General features: G+C 38.9%; 1 protein-coding gene across 1 annotated transcript in view; it reads left to right on the top strand.

Annotated features, from left to right (window-relative positions):
• The window catches only part of LOC134872611 (neurexin-2-like), a 116864-nt gene extending 102325 nt beyond the window's left edge, over positions 1-14539 (top strand). The window contains exons 18-22 of the mRNA XM_063895991.1: positions 4118-4289; positions 6938-7027; positions 9010-9338; positions 10968-11052; positions 12204-14539. Coding sequence (XP_063752061.1) covers positions 4118-4289; positions 6938-7027; positions 9010-9338; positions 10968-11052; positions 12204-13006 — 1479 coding nt within the window. The 3' untranslated portion in view covers positions 13007-14539. The remainder of the gene's footprint in view (positions 1-4117; positions 4290-6937; positions 7028-9009; positions 9339-10967; positions 11053-12203) is intronic.
• The last annotated feature ends 8794 nt before the right edge of the window (positions 14540-23333 follow it).

Genomic DNA, 23333 nt, shown 5'->3' with positions numbered 1-23333 from the left:
AAGTAATGAGAAGGTTACAGAGGAACACCTTTGTTAATGGCCTTGTTGAATAAAGTCATGCACAACAAGGCATTACAAAATTCTATTCAGGGACTAATAAAATTACAATATACTCATAAAATGTGTGCTTATAAGAAACTAGTTAATCGGTATAACTAAAAATAAATAACTCCTTCCTTTCCTTGCAATCTCTTTCCTCTGAAATGAATGAGAGGAAGCTGCAACTATGAATTGAGATCCCGCTCTGTGGCTCAAACAGCGACTACTCCGAGAAAGGTTATTTTCTGTCAGAGCTGCTGTCAAAACAGCTAGGTGGGACACTATGTGGCTTTTCATGAGTGTATGCCTGACTAGCTTGATACCCAAACTCATGGGCATTAAGAAAAAAAAAAGTGACCTGGAAAAGGCCAAAGTTTTGTTTACCAAAACTGGGCTGCAGCGGTGTTGCTTTGCCAGCTGTCAGAAGGTGCTCTGGGGCTATTTTGTGATCATGCTGCAAAATAAGCACAAAGGAAGCAGCTCCTTTGTTAAAGAGGGTTCGGACCCTGGAGATGTTAATGTGGTCCAGAGGACACGGACTGAATTCAACCTGAGACTGCACTACCCTGAAGTTTCATAATGAATACTCATCAGTTTGCTGCTTGGGAAGAGTGATTAAACCTCAATTATAGTGTGAAAGATGTACGTGAGCCAGGAATATAAGAGAGATTTCTAACAGATGATATAGAGATTATAGATATTAAAGGTCCCCTATTATGCAAAATGCACTTCTTGCTGTCTTTCATACATAAATATGTGTCCCCGGTGTGTAAGGAGACTCACAAAGTGTCAGAAAATACAACCCTCTCTCTTTTCCTCCTTACCCACATCTCTAAAAACGGGGGAACAAATGAGCTGATCCAGATTTGCTGCGGTTATGACGTCATATCGGAAATGTGGGCTGGCTTTACATTGAACTCCTGGCAACGTCCCGACCACTTGACACGTCCCAACCTATCGTCCGCAATATGCAGTCGTGAGCTGAATCCCCTCCGCAGCACCTCTGTGTCTCTGTGCAGGATGTCTGCAGGAGGGACTTAGAGTTGTTGTTTATATAATTAATTTAATGTCTCTGTTCTAGCGGTAAACACTGAGAAGGGTTTCAGAAATAATGCTTGATGTGGTTTGGAACATATGGTGTTTAGTCAGGGCAGCGTTTAGCTGAGTTTCTCCGTTAGAAACTTCTCTCTTCAGACCGAGAGATCATGACGCTTCAAAGGGGCGTGGCCAACTTCAGCTCAGTTCAAATTTAAAGCGACCGTCACAGAATCAGCACTTTCAAAAACGGGGCTGAAACAGAGGGATAGCGGACATGCTAAAATGCATGATGTGTTTGGTATTTTGAGCAAAACACGTCAGAGACATGTGTTTTAGATATTTGAGACCTATAAGGCATAAAAGAGCATAAAAGGAGACCTTTAAGTCTACAGAAAAGATTATGATCTGTTTTTTTTCACCATACATTTCTTGTGATAATATATGACTTGTGACCCTGATGATTCTCACTTAAGCTGACATTAATTAACTCACAGTGTCAATGTGAGTAACTGTGAGTAGGCAGACATTTGTCATGAAGAGGTTTTCATCTTCCTTTTGACTTGTGTGAATTTGATTATCCGGCTGTAGTTCATGAGTCATGAATCAGGAACACATTTCTTCATCCATTCTTGGTTCCTAACAACTTTCAAGCGATGACAGGAAGACAATTGAAAGAGCCATCGACCTGTTACTGACCTCCAAAATGAAGGTCTTTATTTAGAGAGAGCCCCTTAATGTGAAATAAGTTGAACGTTTCTCAAGATTGAAGTGACATTACTAATAGGACATTCAAAGTCTCCGAGGACACTTCAGACTCACACCAACTTTGTCAGCATGAATAATTATTTCGAATTGAAAAGATTTCTGAAAGGATTTTACATACAATTAGCATTCAAAGCAAAATTCTGAGACAGGTTCACACAATGGCAGCCAACATCACAGAAATAAACCAAGTGTTCCCCTTATATATTTCAATTTCGGGTCTTTCATTGATTAATGCAGTACTGAAATCCTGCGAGAAAAAGATAAATCAGTCATATTATTTTATATGTGTGGGAGATTTCTATCCCCATAAGGCCAGTAAATATTGCCTATACCCTGTGCCATGCGGGCCCCGCAGTATGCGGTATTTCATTTCAATAAACAGCCAATTTCTATGTTTACTTCGTCTCGCCTCTCTTGTTGGAGGTGTGATATAGTGCAACCAGCTGCGGGAGGAGAGGTTGTTTACATAAAACCTGCACACTCTTTGGCCCTTGAAGCTGAACAGTTGAAGGATATCAGGGAAGCTACACGACTTATTATTAATATTGTGTTATTTTAGTGCCTTTTCAATTACGTGCACACTCTCCTGCATTTAAGACATACTGTACATCAAGCACTCATTGCATAACCACTTGACTGCCTGTGTTACGAGTGCCAATGAATTACATTGTAATTTCATCTGTCAACTTTTATTGTCACACTTAACCTTCAGGCTGTCATGTTCTGGGTCAGACTGTAGTGATTAATGAGCTCTCTTCATTGGAGGATTTCTTTTTCTGTGTGCGTTTTCATCATGGTACAAAAGGTGTAGCAGTCCACTGGTTTGTAAATGGCTTGGTGATAATTCAAAATGGTAATTTACTACAGTAGAATCATATTGTGATCTAGTTAGATATCGTGATTCACAATTATGTTTTCTTAATTGGTAATAGCGAGCAGGACAGGGTTCTATCCGCTTTGTGATAGTTAAATGAAATGTGTTCATTTCGACTTTGAAGAGGATTTGTATTTTAATTTTTAGTTCAGCTTTCTTTTTTTGGCTCACCTTTTGTCTAGTTGTTACCAATCATTTTTATACAGATTTTAGAAGACTGTAGAAGCTAGGTGGGCACATGTTTACTACTGAATGTATAGTAATAAATCCCCAATAGGTGTGAGAGCTCCTGTCTGCCATCAGGAGTTATACAGCTCCGGAAAAAAAATTAAGAGACCACGTTAAATTGTTCTTAAATCTTTATCTCTACATGTATGAGAACAAAAACCAATTGTCAGTATTTTTTAGAATACAATAAAATATTAAAAAAAGTCCTTTATCTCAAAGACATATTTATAAATAATAAAACCAGAGAAAATGATCTTGCTGAAGTGATCTCTTAATTTTTTCCAGGGCTGAATATGCTGAGGAGAAATCAAAGCAATAATAGATGTTAACTGGTCAAAGACAAGCTCAGCTCATAGTATGTTTGTGTAGTTATATATAGAGCTTATACTGAATATTGCCTTTTCATAAGAGGTATTGTGAATGGGGGAAAAAGTGATTTATTATTTGACTACTCATACCTTAATAGTCGTTGTACAGCTGGAAATATAGTAATAATTTAAATCAAACAAGCGGGAGCAACAATAGACATTGCTTTGTAGTTATTTCCTATAGACTAGTTATTCAAATGAAAACCTGCTATATGTTGTGATATATTGTTATCAAGCTATGAAATACCTATATTCGGAGAGAACCGTTCTGGCCATATTGCACAGCTTAGTGAGCAGAGTGACAAATTGTGCTCCTCTGTGATCTGTGTGTTGCTCACACACATGTCTCCACACATTTAGCACTTGACCTTGTGATGCATTTTAGAAACACTGCAAGGCGGCTGATGAGCAAAGTTCAGATAGGCACTGACACCCCCACATGCAGTTTTTATCCAATGTTACTTATAAGTGCAACCCAAAGGCTGGCTTGAGAAGCAGCTTTGATCTTTAAAGAAGGGCGGCAGGAGGAGGGAGACGCTGCAGGAGCAAAAGTTGGTCAACCAAAAGAGAAGCAGAAGGATTCTGTCAGGAGAGATCCACATCAGGAAACCTGAGCTGCCCGCTGAGGGGGAACGATACCGAACCCTGAAGAAACAACTAAACATACTGTCCGTGTCACAAGAGATACGCTTTCAAACAAGGTCTCTGGCTCCACCACCCTGAGACAGACGGAAACTCTATAGGCTGCACTTTTGGAGTGAAGATAAATGTGAAATACATGTCGTTCCTTGTTTTTCACCTGCAGGATGAAGGAAAGATTGGTGTCATCTTCAACGTGGGGACAGATGACATCACCATCGATGAGCCTGCTGTCATTGTAAATGACGGCAAGTACCATGTAGTGCGCTTCACACGCAGCGGTGGCAATGCCACTCTCCAGGTGGACAGCAATCCGGTTATTGAGCGATATCCACCAGGTAAGACTGATTGGCATAACAATGTGGTTATATGATACGTAGAGAGTTGGCATGGGGCGTCTGGATTAACGAGAGAGGATTGCACGTCTGCCTCTCGAACACAAATCCTTGAATGACCACTTGTGAAATGTACTGTTTGCAAGAAAAAAAAAAAGATTGGCAATTTACCCAGTGGCTCATTTTAATTCAGCTTTCCCGTCTAGTTATTTCATCACTCTGTAAGCTCTCTATTAAATTGCCACACACATTCAACTGGACACAACCATATTGTGTAAACATTGTAATAAGCTGAAACTGATGCATTTGCTTCAAGCTGTCTTGTACGCCAAGCAATGAAAGAACTTTCATCAGCCGCTGTCGGTTTTGAGGCCAGTTTGACAGACACTAGGGGAGAAGAGTAGCAGATCAGAAAAGTATAAAGGAAGGTAAAGTGAAGCATCATCTCTGTGAGTAAATACAAGATGTACATGTGTGCCCCAAAAACATTTTCAGTTCAATTACTATGGAAATCTAAATTAATATGTATCTTTTTTGGTTGATCTATTAGCCTGTGCCAGAGTGAATGCTGTAGGTTCAGCTGATAAAATGTTGACATTACCAATTCTCTTGGGAACATGCTTACATCCATATTCATCGTCCACTTGTAAACACCAACAAGGTGACCTTACCATAATGTCCGTTTTGCATAATCGTATTGATGGATTTGGCTGAATTTATGCTGTCTTCTGCCTGATAAAAGGCTCAGCTCTAAAGTGGATGGGTATGTGTTTTATATCTTTAATCAGATGCTATAACATAAAATACTAGGCTAGACATAAATATGTACATAATAAAAGTAACTCTGCCTGAGGATAAAACTGTCATGTTAAGAATTCCATATAAAAAATGATATGATATACACACTGTATTCTGGCATAGCGTTTTGGGAAAATCCAAATACCTTCATGGCATTGCATATTCAATGTGGATTCAGCACAAGACAAATAAACAAAATGGAGCAGATAGAAATACACAAGGAGAAGAAGCACTTTTCCAACAGATTTTCCCCGTATCAAAGGTTAAAGCTCATCCATCTTTTACCAAACATACGCATAGACCCAAAAAAAAACACGTACATAATGTGATCACGACCGGCTGTGCTTTAACCTGCTCTGAACCAATCAACCAATTAACCTTGTTTAGAACAGGTGCACCAGCTGGCGTAGCGGGAGGAAACCAAGTCCCTTCTGCCTCCAGCTGGTGTTTAAAGCACACACGCACATGGCATCGAAATCTAAAAATTGTGCAATGGGTATAAAATAGAGTAATAGTAGTAATTTAGTGAAGTGTACATATAACCTCTTGGGCAGGTTTCCAAAATGCTTGTATGGCTTCTGCGGATGCTAGGCCTTCACAAAAAAGACAAAAGGAACTTTGTAATTGTCAGAGGAGGAACTGCTCTGAAGCTGTTTTTCCTAAACTCAAAGCTATCATAATGTCTTTTAACTGTATAAGGATTTATAACTGTTAACTCAAAATGCTCAGTGAATGGTTCACATATTTTAAAATCTGCTGTTTTATTAAGTCTTACAGTAAAAAAAAAACCTGCCTAGGTAAGTTTTAATTCAATTGTCATGCTCCGTTTATTTACTCTGCCTCCTTTTCCGTTTTCAACTGTAATCCTAATCCTTTTTTATTCAGTTATTGTCCAACAACATGGCTGGCTTCAAACTGCTCTTTGTTCGTTTGCATCAGTTTATTTACATATTCATGCAGAACATGTGCATCAAACATGTTTCTAGGGAACCTGCTCTTCATGGATTTGGTTCCCTGCACAATGAGCAGTTTATAAATAGTGTCGACAACAGTAAAGTCATAACATGCGGCGGATGATTGACAGGTCTTCTTCAGTGCTAAATCTGCACAAGACTGGATGAAATGTATCTATGGGACTAGTATACACCGGGCTATTCATACTGACTTATTTTGAATCAAACAGTATATTTCCTGTCTGCATTTGTATTCAATGAATTACTCTTCTGTGTTTGCATGTGGTATATAGAGAGGGGAAGTCCTATTAGCCCTGATTCCACAATGTAGTTTTGCATTAAATAAATAAGTATGTTTTGGTGAGCTAACTGTTTATCCATTTGTTTATTTAGTCTGAAAATCTTGTTTAGAATAAACAACTACAGCTCTCATTGTATTTAATGCAGTATCTCATGAAGGTACATTGTGGAATAAGAGTGGGGTGAGACCCTCTGTAAGGACTGCTTTGTTTTGTTGCTGCAACTACAGAATGTGTATCTCTGTCTAAATGCTAAACTGTTTTCATGATTGTTGAAGTGGCTGCTTTTCTTAATGCTTTCTTACCTGAAATAACTTGTTCTTTTTTTAAAAGTACCTAAAATAATTTTAAATTTGACTGCAATTGGAATCATGCATTGCTTAAAAGAATAACTAAATAAGTCTAACTAGGGCAGCACATTTTAAATAGCCTAAACTCTAATTAATATTACCTCTAAGTAAAGCACAAGTTCTTTTAACTCACAGCTGAGTTAAAATTGATAACTTGTTAAACCTGTTAGCATTATAACTCTGTTTCTAACCATGTGATCTTTCAGCTTGCAGACTTTAACCTTTAATCTGTCTCTCCAAATTCTTTGAAGGACACTATGATAATGAACGACTGGCTATTGCTAGACAAAGAATCCCATACAGACTTGGTCGGGTAGTTGACGAGTGGCTACTCGATAAAGGTAAAAATTAAACTGATTAATAATTAATCCCTGAAATAAATACTAAATAACTCTCCCCCATGAGAGGTGCAGTGCCAGAAGACAAGGGTGACAAGTGACCCAGATGTAAACATCGTTTTAATTGGACTCTCTATTGGCTATTAAATATGATTACCACAATATAGCTTCAAGTGGACTTTAAAATGTATTTCATAATCAGTGGGAATGGCGTACTTGCCATTTATTCTTTGTCATCCTTAACCTTGTGGATAAGCTGCACCTTAACAAAGATTTAAACCGAATACCTAAATAAACATAACCCTTGTCTAACCCTCTATCGTCCCTCTTAACCGCTGTGTGTAATTAAATACTGTGTGTATTTTCTATACATAAAAAAATCATTAATCTGCTGTTTAACGTTTCGATGGAACTAAAACGTTACCCACTAAATTACTATTTGTACAGTGCATCAATAAATTACCCCGTGTTACCTTAACGCTTTGAAAAAAACAGGATTTTTCTAGCAGGCCTGGATAAATGAGAATTGGATTTGATTGCGTTGTGTAAGAGTTAACGGGTCCTCCATTTCCGTTCTCAATGTATTCAGACTTTTCCCTTTTTTTTTTCTTCGTTCACCCTGAGGCATCCAAGAAAAAACACGTTTTTCCACCAATTCAAGGCTACAAGGGATGAATAATTGTAAAGCAAATTACCATTTTGTGGGTGAAAGATTCCGATGAACACCAATGAAACTAACATGTGACACCAGGTCTCGTTCCTCCTAAACTAAACATTTAAAAAAAGCAACTCCTGGATGTTATCACACCAAATTAGTTTATTTTCCCTTTCGTGTTCCCTGCAATCTTGTATTACCTTATCTTGTACTACCACAAACCACATCAGACTCCCAAGCTGATTTTTTTTTTTGCTGGGACAAAACAGGCCCCGACAGGCTGTTAAAGTAGATCACAGTTTGTAGCCAATAACTTTGCTGATAAGTATTCTCCAGAGAGGGGCCCATTACTGGAGCCCCCTCCTCTGATGTAATAATGCTTATCAGTGAGGCTGCCGACAATCCTGCTGTTGGATTAGATATCATTGACCACTTTCAGGAGGTGAAACAATCATGGCGCCCAGAGCAGAGCATGCATCAATGGCCTGATGGCTGATGAAGTCAGTGTAATGGAGGGATGTCTTTTATTGTCATTAAGCCTTACGCTCTCCAAAGTATAGCAGCACTACCGTGTTAATAATTCGCCCATCTATTCAGAAAGCAGCCATAAGACTTGCATCCTAGCACCATCTGTTCTGGAGTTGAGTGATAAATAAATATCCTGGAAAAAAACATCTGCTCTTGCTGCTCTACTGATGAATGAAAAAACATTCTGTTGTCTCAGACGAATGTATTTATTAGTACTGGATCCTAGGAAATAGACTACACAGAGTGAGCTTGTTAAACCCCATCACCACAAGCCTAGTTATACCCAAGCTGCCATTAGAAAAATGTTCGTACACAGGGGCGCCTTATTAGTTATCCACCAAAACCAACCAGAACCCGTTCCCAACAAGCATATCCCAGAGGTTTACCAATGTTATGGATCGCGTTGGCCTTTTGGAGTTATCCAACAGATGAGTTAACTATGATTCAGCAATATAACATACATTTCTTTCTACCACACCCACGGACCTTCTGCTTACATCGTGATAATTCAAAATGTCTCTGTCCAATCAAAACACTTAAATAAGAGCGTAAACACATAACCCTCCTCTGATTGTAACCTGCATGTGTACAGTCTAAATAATCAACTTGCTAATACCCTAACCCTCCCCCTTTTAAAGTTAGCGTCTAATTAAGTTTTAAATAGATGTTATAATCACTAAAGCCCACATGGTTCAAATGATGTTCCTATGCAAGCTCTCCCGTGTGACTTCTGTGTGTCTGCTCCACTATTCTCTTCCTTTTTTTTCCACCTCTTGCTTTCTCTATGTCTGTGTAACTTCAGGGAGACAGTTGACCATCTTTAACAGCCAGGCAGCCATTAAAATTGGCGGTCACGACAAGGATCGGCCCTTCCAGGGTCAGATTTCAGGGCTCTACTACAACGGTCTCCAGGTGCTCAAGCTGGCAGCAGAAAACGATCCCAGTGTGCAGGCGGAGGGGAACCTGCGTCTTGTCGGGGACTCGCTCTCTGTTTTGACCACCGACACCACCTCCGCCACCCCGCTGGCGGTGTCCGATATGTCCACCACAATCATGGAAACCACCACCACCATGGCTACGACCACCACCCGCAGACAGAGGTCACCCAGTTTGAGGGAGAGTATCTCAAAGGTCAGAGAGAGTGTACAAGTGGTGGGTTAAAAACTTAAATGAGGTTTTTTTTGATCACTTTTCAGGGAAATAAAACATATGGGATATTAAAATGGTTCAGTGACAGAACAGCAATCAAACTACATACATCTTTTTTCTTTTTTAAGTGCTTTGTAGAGATTGGGCTTTATTTACATTATTCTGTTTTTCCATAGTATTTCAAATTAACCGTATTTGATATTTGAACATTTCTAAAACTATCTACAGCGACCTTTTTATATTTTAGAGCATTCATAATGGTCTCAACTAATATTCACCCTTTTATTCATCCGTTAAAGTAATTTTCCTTTCGAAATTACACCATAAGGATTCATTCGGCACCGAAATTGAATGATTTGTTCAGTTTCTTTGTGTACTGTGCCCTAAACTACTTGAACATTTTTCTCTTGTATTAAACGTACTGTGCAGTCTTATAGAAACTCATATCCTAATGTCATCTCTAACTCAATATCACTCTTTTTTATATTTTGCTCATGGTTTGAACCTTTTATTATAGTGTATAATGTAGTCTTATTTATAGCACTCAAGCTCCTGGGTAATTATGTGTAAATAAAAGGACACATCACATACCCAAGGACAATCATACCGTACACTTATCTGATCCCTCAACTCTCCACTCTTGCAATGGCTTTAACCTTTGCAAAAATAAACTCTCAGTCGGTGTGCAGTATGACGCATACGTGCATATGTAAATGCCATACTTTCTAAAATGATAGGCTACTCAAACCCTTAAGTTAACTGTGCATGCATTCTTACAAAGGTTTAGTCGCACTGATTTGAAATGCCTCACTTAATTCTCTTTATTTCCAAGTGTGCTAGGATAATAATAACATTCATGCTTCGATATATTTTTATTGAATGCCTTGTGCAGTCACAATACTGCAATCAGGATGGTGAACATTTCCAACCACCTTTTCAAATGAGTTGATGGTCATCCAAAATGCTGCAAAGCTGCCAAATTGGAAGGATTTCAGCACTTGTACTTGGAGTTCTGAGGTTTCATTTAAAAAATCCCCTGTTTCTTCTATTAAAAACACAGAGTGCATTTTCATTATAATTCTTTTGTCCGCGTTCCCTTAAATTACCTTCTCTGTATTTTCAATTTATTTGAAAAATCCAATTGCCAACCATCTATTCCCCACTCTGCTCAGGGAGTCCACTGTGCAACCTAAAATCCAATTTAGACATATTCACTGATTTAGCTTATCAGAATTTATTTTGTTTTTATCTTAATAAAAAGGAAGTGTACAAAGAGCAAATTATATGGAATCTAATGAAGACATCTGCCTACTGAGAATTTCTTCTCCATCAGCAGTACTCTGTGTAAACGCATGAATTCAGCCACAGGGGTGAAGGATAAAAAGCAGCTGCATATGGGCACATTTTGGGTTTGTAGTCTAAGTAGTGTAGCTCCAAGCAAAAAAAAAAACAAGAAAGTGGCACAGTGCTGTATGCTGCAGTTTTTCTCTCAAATAGGGCAGTCAGCCAGCAAGACTAAACACAAGCTGAGCACAAATCTAGATGATAGGAATGTGATGACTCTATGTTTGTAAAAAGAAAAACAACACTTTTTCTATACTTGCCTTTCAGCCGCAGAACTCTGACGACATTTTGGTAGCATCAGCCGAGTGTCCGAGTGATGATGAGGACCTGGAAGAGTGTGAACCAGGAACAGGTGGGTCAGCCACAGAGAAAAGCAAACGATGGGAGTCCAGCTCTCAAACACCAAGACAAAACCCATTGAATTCAGGCAGCCATTATTGTTTTTAAATCCATTCTCAGTTTCAGTGTTTGTGCTGCTTTCATTCAAACAGAAGTTTTGTTGAACCCACAGTCTCCACTAGTATCAATTCATTCAGTGCATTAGCTTTTAAGTCATGTCAGTAACTCACCTAATTGGATGGAAGAGTAGCGCAGTCATTAATTGGGGGAACACAGTAGACAGTAGATCAGGCTGACAGAAATGAGCTGTGGAACTAAGAGAGGAGTCTGCCCTTATTATGGCTGCCTCAATTATTAATATGACCTTATCAGCTCTGTTTGTTGTTGACTGGTCCTGGTAAGTGTGACTCAAAGAACGATGAAAGAGAACGAGTGGCTATAAAAAACAACAGACTGAAATATTCCTCCACAGCGAGAAGACATTCTGACCTCGAAGCTCAATGCATGTCATATGCAGAAGAATAAATATCAATATACTTAATATACAGCTTCATATATGAGGGGTTTGTTTGCTGAGGAATAGAAATATACAGAACACACATTGCTTTCAATAGGCCAGAGTATTCCATGTGTGATTCATACATAAAATAACTGTGATTCTCCTTTCACCCCCTAAGCACGCCGTCAGATGTTTATACAGCAGCACGTCGTTTTGATTCATCTGCTTTTGCTTCCTATTTGCTCTGTTTGTTATATGCTCTTCGTTTAGCTGCTGCCTTTCAGGGATCATCTTGTATGTTTGTGTCTACATGTGAGCTCTCTAATGTTCTTGTACTTTATTCTAATAATATTACACACTCTATCTGCGCACACACTCCACATACAGTAGGAAATGTAGGTTGTTGAGAAAGGTGGTTTTAATTAGTTTTTCTCTTCCTGTGCCGACTGTTGTGAACACTCTTGATTATAGAGGAAGCATAATATGTGTGATCATTATGCATACCAACACTGATAAGCCAGCTAATATTAGTTTAATTTCTCAGTAAAATTCTACATAATGAGCAGATTGTGCCTCTATTTTAATGAGCACAAGTTTACAGCCTGAATTAAAATTGTAATGCCATTCTAATTTAGGATCCCCTACCTTTTCTGTTTCCTTTTTAGGAGGTGAATTAGTGTTGCCTATTATAACAGTGGACTCCCTTGAGCCCCCATCTATCGCTACCCATTACCCCGTTATCCCTCCTCCCCCTACTCTCCTTTCCCCACTTGAAACCACCAAAGAGTCCCTGATACTCCCTCCTCACCCTTCCTGCCCCCCGGACCAGGAAGACTGTGGTGACCCTGTGGAGGTGTCAGCTTTCGGCTCTGGGGAGATGACGGAATCGGATGATGAAGACTTTTACAAAAATAACTCCCCCATGGTCACTGACAGGACAGTTCTTCCTCCACCTCCCATCGATGGTGAGGGTAGAGTCCAGAAACCCCGCACCCTACCTCCTTATGTTCCCACCACCAACCCTGACAAGCTCCACATCCCCGCAGGCAAAATGAACACCCGTGACCAGGTGCTTCTGCCTCCTGCTCCTCCTTCCTCCCGAAACACACCAGGACTAACCTACCCCCCCAATTTTCCCCATGTGCCCACAGCCAACCCCACAGCCTCTGATGAAAACAGCCAGCCGGGTGCCGTGGAGGTGATCAGGGAGTCCAGCAGCACCACGGGGATGGTGGTTGGTATCGTGGCTGCTGCTGCTCTCTGCATTCTTATACTCCTCTATGCCATGTACAAGTACCGCAACCGGGATGAGGGCTCCTACCAGTCAGACCAGAGCCACAATTTTGCCAACAATTCCACTGTGGAGGGCAACGGAGCAGTGATCAAAGACAAAAGCACAGCAACGGCCTCTGTGGCCAAGGCAATCACAAAAGGCAAAAAGAACAAAGACAAAGAATATTACGTCTGAGAGAGGAGAGAACTGTGGACTGAGACAAGAGGATGAGAGGGATGATGCTTTCATTTCGCTCCCCGGTTTTGTCAGGTCGACCATCAGAGAAATTTCCACAGGCCACAAAAAACAACTGCACAAAGCAATGCTTGCTTTTTTCATTTTTTTCAAAAGTCAAGGTTTGCCCAACTTCTATCAATGATAAAAAAAATCCTCCTCTACAGCACAAGATCTGAATAATTCCCCGGGTCATAATGTGCACCCGGTATGCGTTCACCTGTTCTTTGTTAGTGTATCATTTTTTTCTAAAATGTTTTCAACAAAATATGAAGAGGCATACCCATTTTGGCTTTGTATATAGCATGGTACAGTGGAGAAAGTGTGAGAACGACTGGACAGATTTGCGTAAATGTCTTCTTTGTACCTCTTTGTAACGCTCTATCTCAAGTCTCAATGTCCCCATCGTGATATATGAAGCAGAACAGGGCAGTTATTGAATTTTCACGGTAGATGAGCGGAAAGCACCCAAGTTATTCTGACTACACTCGAAATGAAAGCACATTTATTTGGATCAGACATCATCTCTGCAGTCTCCATGTTATGTGATGTGGTTTTTAAACCCCCGAGTCACTCTGCCTCTGTCCACGAGAGACGGTATTATGTTGCTGGTGCAGTATCATAAATGAAGCATGGTATTTAGCTCTCCTGGAGACAAAGATGGCATTCAAAAAGAGGAATAATTAAACACTCTACGTACTCCGGCTAGTGAACCTGATAGTATGATGGATCAGATACTTTATTTACGTGAGATCTCACAGTCAGGATACATGTGATGAAGTCAGTCTACACCAGTGAAGGTATTTCTCTGTAAACACTGCTTGTATGTACATATAGAGGTTAGCCAATTGCAAAAGCATTGTGTCCGAAGGAGAACAGGTATGAAGAAGAATAAACGTCTGAGATGCTCTGCCACCCCCTCACACACTATCACATCAGAACCGCTGCCCGCCGCCCGATCTTCACAGGAATTGTAGGAAAACAGAATCCCATTTGAGGAAGTTTTTCTTCTTGGAAACGGAGAAGCAGCCCGTCTCACCAGAGGATGGCTCACGCTTGATCTCTATCTTTCTCCAAACTGTCACGGGATCATTCAAAAAGCACACGGGAAATGTAAACATATATTTGAGACATAAATACTCCTTGTAAAGCAGCCAAACATGTATTGTTTTTTCTATCAGTTACTAAGAGACTATTCTATGAGATGAATAATTGAGGGTTTGTGAATTGTATTGATATTTCGATGTATCTTGTTACCACTCCTCTTAACACATTACATTTTAGATTGCCTTTTACTTAAATCCAGACGAGAAGCACACTTTCCTCTGAGAGCTGCAAATATCTTCTGTTTTTGCATTATTGACAGTTCAGATTATGCAGGAAAAACACAAGGATGGAACAAACAAATGTTTTGTTTTGTTGCATCGTGCATTTTATATGTGCTGAATCTGTTACTCAATGGATCTGAAAATATAAAGCCATTTTCTCTGTTGAGTTATGTCTACATTTACTTATTCATGCTCTGTGATTTCCTGTTATTTTTTATGAAAGTGCCATTCAACATGAGCTGCTCAGCACTCAGAAAATATTCCATTCCTCACTCATTGCTATTGTATAGTGTTCATGTGAAATGGATCTTAATATGTGTACAGAACGTGGATAAAGATGAAAATACACTTGATTATATACTTTGTACACACCCGTGTTGTGTGTTGCTTCTTCACAAAGAAAATGCACTCGATTTGTCTTGTAATTTAGACTACACATCTAAAGGACAGAGTTTGAAAGTCAGGGGAATTAAGATTGAACAGAGATTACAATTATAGTAACCGTATCAGGGTATAAGGCTTGTTTTTTATAACGAAATGTACTAATCTATCCACTAGGGATAATCACTTTGAGTTGCAAATCTTTTGGGATAAAAGAACACAAAGAATTAACAGTGATGTCATTTCAAAATGGTCATACTTTGCTAACAAGATAGTTTAACGTGTTTAACATGAAGAAACAGCATTTCACACAAATTGCAGGTCATGATGTGTTTTAAAATCGTGTCTTACACTGGGGTTTCATCATCATCTCCTCTCTCTCTCTCTCCTCTCTCTTCCTCACTCAGGCGCTGCGTAGTTATGGTGTTTTAGTAGCGCCAAGATGACCATTATTTAATAGGGTATGACATGTTTAAGGGTTTTCTCTGCATGTTCCCTTTCCTGCAGGTCCACTCTGTACTTCAAAAATGTATTTCAACCAAGCAGATTACGACAAATAAAATCATGTATAAAGCCATTTGAACCATGGTTAGGGCCACTTCAATTATTCAGGACTAGATAATAGTCTTTGCTGAAAGTGACATGACCTGAGAAACTTACACGTTCAAGATGAGTGTTTGATAGGTGTAGGCATCTACTAAGCACAGTGTCTAAAAGGGGCCATCAAATTATAGGAAGTAAAGTAGCTATTATTATATTAGGAGAGTATAAATGTATGATTTAACAGCCTCTGTTATAATATTAAAGTAAGTACACTTTATTTAACATCAGGAATATCAGTAGGATACTGTACTATACTGATAATGTTGTTGACCATATTTTGAAGCTTCAAATTCTAGAAAAATAATCTCCTTGCAACAAGTGTTGTCTCAAATAGATCAGCATGTATTATTTACTTCAAAATTGACAACATTGCCAATTGATCATTAATTTATTCACCCATTTGTTCTGGATAAATGTGTCACATGACTTGCATATTCAAACCATCTCTTGGGTGAAAACACTCATCTGTATGCTTGCCAGCAGTAACGTGTTTTGAGTTGTTTGACTACCCCCTGCTGAGAACACAAGGAACTGTAAGATGGAGGGAAGGTTATCTTCACATCACTGAACACCAGAGTGATGTATAGACCGTACTTGCCCCCCCCCCCCCAAAAGCAGCCATCATTTATTCTGTGAGAGCAGATGAGGTTTATCACAAAAGACAAGAATTTAGACGAGGTCACCTGTCCCATTAGCCCGTTTGTGTCGAGACAGATGGGGAACAATCCTGTGGGCTTATTGTCGGTGCAGGTCCGGTCTAGGTGACGTCTGATCTGTGCTGACATTGGGCATGAAGGAGAGTAGTTGGAGGATACGAGAAGCCACTATTGAGCATTGCCAAAATGTCACAAGGCTAATTCAACAAAACAGCTATGACAAGAGAAGCCCAGATGACACATCCACTCCCACCTTTGTTCCCTCAACAATCAAGCAAGATTTTCTTCAGACTGTAAGTATTTGTGCCACAGTTTTTTATTTAGTTCCTTATTTCTGAGAGTACATTCGCTATATACAAAGTTTATATACTGCTTTTTGTGGAGAATAAGAGGTTAAAGGTCGTCCAAATGCATTATCAAATGTATGTCAGATGTAAAAAAAAAGTACTTGCATTAGAATTAGAATTTTCCATTTCCACTAAATGTATTTGACAACTGTAGTTACTAATTGCTTAGCAGATTAAGAATAATACACAATATTTAACTTTTAATCTATTGTAGACGAAGCTATGTAGAAATATCAAGCTGCAACATTTAAGGTTTGCACAAGTTATTGCATCAATATGATCCATTGAGACGTTGGCTTCTATTGTTACTGTATTACTATTGTTGGTGAAGTAGAGGATTAGAATATTTTCTTTGATTATGCAATGACAATTTTGGCCCCATCGCTTTGCATTAGGATACTTTGTTAAAAAATGTCTGAAAATAGCACAAAGAATTGTACACGTTGCGAAAGAGAACACTTTCTGGATGTGTTTCTGGTGCAGTTTAGACTTGCAACACTTTTAATATTAGTCATAATGGAATAGAGAATAGCTCTGCAGTAGCGTAGGATAGTGTAAGAAATGTTCGTTTATTTGAAGCCCAGGAGACGGTTTAAAATAAAGAAAGCAAAACTCCCTTAAAAATTATAAAAGGAGTGTTTAATAAAAGGATGCAGCGGTAGGTTTTACAAAAGCTTCACAGCTGTGGCTCAATAGCCCGGGACACGCGTCCACAGGCCACTGACTGAGCGGAGCTCATCAGTAGTTACTGTCTGGCGGTCCGGAACAAAAGAGAGCTCGATTTCACAATCCTTACATGTTTTATAGAACCACCCCTTTCCGACCATACAATAAACAACTTCAAAATCAGACGCGCCCCGCTGTCGTGCTCTCATTGGTTGGTAGCGGGGGGGCTGGATCCTCCTCTATAGGCTGACGTCGTCGGGGCGGGTCCTCTTATGACGTCACCGTCGCCATCTTGTTAGCGAAGTCCTGGAGCTGTCATCTACGATAGTCTATTATGCAATTCTTAGGAGGTTTATCAGTTATTAAACAGGCAACTGTATCATTGCAGCATCAATGAGTGAGAGGTAGAGGCGGTGTGTTTAGTATGCAACTCCACTGGTCCTTCTCCCTCTACTCATATATACAAAACAATATTAGCTTTATGCTATCTGAGGCTAAAAACAACATCCTGTAATACTACCGGAAATGGACAAATATGATCCGTCCAGAAACAGTGAATTATCTTTTAAAGTTCCGCTCTAATATATTGATTATTTCTAACAATCCCTCCTTACACACCTTTCAAACGGTGTGTAAACTATAATATAATCAATATGTTCTCCATTTGAATATTGCATAATACAGAATTGTATAGTTAAAAGTTATACATGATCATACAATCTTTTATTATTGAATACTTGTGGCTGAAATCCTGGAATGGCACCTAGAACAATAGCAGCAATTTCCTAAATGCGTAAACTCTTCAATTCCCTCCTTTCATATCTTGTGATGAGGTAAACAGATCATTTTCGATTCTAGTCCAGTGTAAATGCACTTATTCAATATGATCCTATATATAAAAAAATAAATGAACTGTGTGTAAATCATAACAACAATCAACTCTACTATATAATACCAAGTTGTAATAAGTGATTAATCACATCCTAGGAGTAGTTTATAGAGCATTTCATGTATACAGTAATAAGAACTTATAAGACACTTCCTTCAGACGAACTCATCTTGCTCATGGTCTGAATAAGGGATAGGATCATCCTGTTTTTCAATTAACAAATGTAACTGTTTTCTCAAGAGAAATTGACCTTTATTTTTGCTCACTAGAGAGGACCGTGGTGATCAATTGGTCCGCTAAAGTGCGAATACATAGTATGTAACAACATCCACTTAGTACCAAGATTGTATCCATTCCTGCATTGAATAACATTGATTCATTATCGGAGTCTAATATTTACTGAACATGCTTTCTAACGTTCCTACAAAGGGGTCCTCTACTCCACTATAGTCTGCTAGCTCGATGACCAGGGCGGTAAGTCCTTCTAACGCTCTGGTTACTGATCCATCTGGGGAAGGGTTATTTGGGATGAAAACACAGCACAAGATTCCAATTAGTCTGCAAACACCTCCTTTATTAGACAAAAACATATCTAAGGCCACCCTATTTGCCAGGCCATCAGACTGGTTCCATCCAACTGTACGTGCAGTCCCCTTACTGCATCATGGGTGTAATTTATGAATCTCTGCTGGTTGTAGTAAATATAGTTGATCCAATCTACATTCTTGTTGATTGTAGGCCAAAGAAATATTGATTCGAATCCTGCAGTTATCTGGTTTCTAGCTTTAAACTCCCTCTCACCAACTACACCAGTGCAAATGTTCCAGGCCAGTCATGGGGAATGCCTGGACACAAAATTTTAGTACCACTGTACCACCAAACATCTGCCCTGGGGTATTGTACGTCAGCCACAGCAATTCCTGAAAGAAGGTCCTGGCTGGTTACTGCTGTTGTGGAATTTCACCATCGTAACGTTCCCATACTGCCTCATCAATGCAAGATCAGTAGAGCCTGCTTTGTTCTACCGCATACACAACCCAGTCTTAACCATGCATTAGTGCCTTCATACCATATTTCCACCGCTATAACCTTCTGCACAGTCGATGTACTCAAATATGTCACCAGTCTATTATTATCCAGTATATAAGCCTGCGCTGTTCCTATATGAGGGACTGCATTCAGGGAAGAATTTGAATCTGCCGTTTCAGGGACTATCTCCGCTTGGGGCTCAGCTATTTCTACCAAAACCGAGCACATAGGAACTTTTCCAGGAACCTCAACCCCTAATAGTAAATGAAATGAAGTTGTTTCTCCCCTTGCTTTGAATAGATCATCCAATACCATTTCATGCTTTCACCGTACCAAACACACTCTGTCATTTACCTTTCCTCCTATTTTATGTCTCTCGGGGGATAACACTTCATTTTACCCAACTTTGTAACTGCAAGCTTTCTGTTATTTTTATCCCAACCAGTCACATAATCAAAAATAATTCGACCACTCATTCAAACCATCCTGTATTTCGTTGAAACAACCTGTATGTTTCTTATCTGTTTCAAAACACAAAATAAGTAAATTATGAAAGTTATGCTCATCTGGTATTATCTGTTGTGCAACATTTGTTCCCGTCATTGGAAATTCCTTATGGTCTAACGTGACTTCAAAACGTTATTGGCTTGTGCCATAATTACAAACAAAATGAAATACCCAACTTCCTTCGGTAAATTATGTTACATATTGCAATTAGCTTTGAATTTCCAATAAGTATCTAAATTATTCCTACATTTTAAAATCCCCATTTCAAGTCAAAATGCAATATGTCAACTCCTCTCATTTCTGGAGAAGGATACACTGAATGTGTAGATAGAATAAGACCCAGTAAAACCATGATGCAGCCAGAATGAATGAATTTCCTGGCTGTTGTTCCTGAAAAGGTGTGGATGAAATATACTTCTGTATCAGAATCAATTACCCACGGCTTCCCGTTCCTGCCAATCACATAACCTCTTTGGATGTACCAGCTTTCTCCTGTGCCAAACTCCATGTCGATCTCTGCCTGAATCATGTGCAGAAATCCCTCCTTAGGCACCAGACAAACTGCTTCTACCTGTTAGTGTTTAGAAGTTAGAGAGCTGGGACATGAAATCAGAATTCCAACAAAATGTCATCACATTTTTCCTAGGAACTTAGATTACATCTGTGAAATTATTGTTGTGTTTATCACCCTCCTTATACTCATAATCTCCAACTGTCTGTAGTTGAGCCTTACCCTTTGTTCCACTATTTTATTCATCGTACCTGGACCATGTATATCGAGTAGTTGGAGGAGCCTGGGATATAAGATTTACATTGACAACCTATATGCTGTATCTGCTGTGCATATTACAAGCAAAACCTCTGAACCATTGATACTTCTCAATCTCTACTAGAGAAAGGGCGCTGACTAACTTAGGTCCCATTTCATCACATCATATGTTTAGCTTAACTTTAAATATTCTTGTTATCTCCATACTTCTACTATCCCCAGGTATCATATCTGTTAAAAAACCATTTACAAATTCAATATCATTATCACAGGTGAACTTCTTTCATAGGTTCCACTCTGGAATTGTATCTGTCAGCAGCCTCTCGGCAACTGATTCTGCTTTTCCTGTAAAAAATGTAAAGAAATGGAAACAATAACATCATTTATAAAAAATTGAATTGTTAATCATGGAATTGTAATTTAAACAATCACGCTGTTGAGCAAACATGTTGCCACTCCCCCTTTTTACACATCTTAACAAAGAGGTGTAACAAAAACCCGGTTGAGAAAAAGAACTTTAGTTAAGCAAAAATTCAAAGACACATCAAATCATTATTGTTCAAACATCAAACTCTCCCGTTAAAGAGTGTCTCTCACCATCCATCAGTCCTGAAAGAAACAAAATCTCTGGATTTAGTTTGTGTTAGTTCAGAACATGCTCAGTTAGTCTCTGTTCCTCTCTAAACTCATGCAATTGCATTGATCAGATGCAAACATTCATTCTCACTCACACAGTCGGGTCTGGTCAGGGTCAACCCAGAGTCAGTCATCAACAGTGCTGTTGTAAAACAACAGTCAGTCCCGGTCAAAGGTCACTCGGTCTCAGTCTTCTGGTCACGTCATGCTCTGCAGAGTCTTTAATTATTCCGTCACACTCTCCATTTACAAAAACACTTATAAGTTTCCTTTTAATTAGTACTGTTTTTAAAATATGTCTTATCATTCTATTAGGACAGCGCCGTGGTTATGTAGAGACGTCCCGGACGTATGCACATTCCAATCTACTCACATTAACCTGTCAAATGAACATATGCCAGATGTGTAGGTCACTGCTTTTTTGACCTCCTAAAGCGACAGCTTTATTACCACAATATATAATGTCAAAACTGTTGAGATATTGCACACATCTAGTGTCGCAGCTTGTGTGAAACCTTCTAAAGAACAACAACAACTTACTTCAATATACTTTACTTAGATTACATTAACAAAAACTGCTTCCCTCATGTTAAGTTAAGTAATTGTTAAGCCATTACTTCCTTTTTTAAACTACTGGATCTTTATCACCACCGAATTCATACAAAAATCTCTAATAGATCTTATTTCCAATACTCTTCACATACCCACTATCTTAAATCAAAACATTATTAGGATCTGTATGACTCTGCTCGATTCTCTTAATATACTCCATTATTTATGATCAATTCTAGTCTTCTTGAAAAATATTTCAAGTCTTTAATCAGGAAAGTAATGTGTGGAACTATGAGAGCTTTGACATGTTACAATTACACCTTTAATCCATAAGAATGTTTAAAGTAGGAATGACTTTAATAATGGTTTCCATTCACTTGGTTAATTATATTGGACCTGGTCTGGTATCTAATGTTGGAGTTATCACTATAACAAGTTTGTTTCATTTAAGTATCATATCTGAGATCAAGTGTGTACTAAATCTCTCTCCTTCTGTAGATCAAAACTCCCACAATTTAATTTTACCAAAGTCACACCTCGATATAGGCTCTGAAATATTAATAGGTTAACATGATTAAATGTTCCTACTCTGTTCTCCTGACTCCTGAACAGGTTCTACCAAAAGTGTAGTGGATCTTGCTTATCTCTATAATTTCCCCCTATAATAATGTGTTACAGATTTATTTACTCCTTTACTTTAAAAACTTCCCTTTTTCAAATATCTTTTACCAATCTATAAAATGTTATGTAATAAAACATTCGATATTTGATCTTAAATTTACAAAGTCAATTCAAATTCTTTAAATGTGTTCCACTTATGTGTTTATGTGAGTGAATGTGTTTACACAAACTCACCCATTCGAAATCCCCTTCCTGCCACCTCTGCTCTCTGGCTTGATGACCCCGACCTCCTTAGATTCTGCAGATTGACCTTTTCGCCCCTTCCTGTGCATCTGGTTTTTGACAGTCTTTGACTTTTTGAACCTGCATTCCACATCAAGCTTCTCTCCTTGTGCGGATTTTCATTTCAGCATGGGTCTGCTCGATCACCGTCTCTTGATGTCTTTCATGGGAGACGGAACCCCCGTTTTCATGTGTCTCATTGTCCATCAGAATCTGTGCTCTGAATCAACCCTTGTTGCTCTGGACCTCTGTGCTCTTATCAGAGGGACTGGTGATGAGTAGATCTCTGTCAATCAGCATGATGCATGTTTGTTGCTGACCTGGGTGGAGAAGCAGACGGATGCAGTTCCAGACAAAGCCCTGCTTTTGCCTTCCTTTCTTATTGAATTAGTCAGGAAATCTCCGTGGGGGATGGTCTTTCGCATTATTTCAGGAGGACATGGGTCTGTCACCAGATTGCAGAGGCTGCAGTCCAGGTGGCAGCTTTCTTTAAATCTATGAATCTCAACACACTGGTTAAATAAGTCCACTTAATTTTCACTTTTTTAACTAAGCATGTGTTCTGTCTTGTGTATTAAATGCCATCTACTGTAATAACAAGTTAATGTCTAATAATAACATCTCTCAAATGCATTTGACTTAACTCCTTTAGGAAACTATTTTCTCCCATAATTTAAATATTCACATCCAGAAACCATATTCCCACACATTATATTTGTACGGTCTCTGTTTTCTTCTACAATAAAAACATTCCAATGCTTTTTCAAAAAGTTAAAATCCCTTTAACTTAGCCTGTACAACCCAGCAGAGCATATTCACAGATCACTAAGATGTAAATGATTCAAGTGTAGTCATACGATTCACTCCTGTATTTATTTTCATAATTACTAGTGTTAACACTTTTATCTATATTAATAATCGCTAAACTTCTTTTAACAGCACTTTCTTATAATTAATTCCCGTTCTGTAAAATGTTTCTCCTCTCTTCTCTACTGCTTACAGACAGATGACTCCTGAGTCTC

This window comes from Eleginops maclovinus, chromosome 11, assembly GCF_036324505.1.
Source record: "Eleginops maclovinus isolate JMC-PN-2008 ecotype Puerto Natales chromosome 11, JC_Emac_rtc_rv5, whole genome shotgun sequence".
In the NCBI taxonomy this organism is placed as follows: Eukaryota; Metazoa; Chordata; class Actinopteri; order Perciformes; family Eleginopidae; genus Eleginops; species Eleginops maclovinus.
Note: the sequence above shows the minus strand (reverse complement) of the source record. Positions and strands in the feature narration are given on the sequence as shown.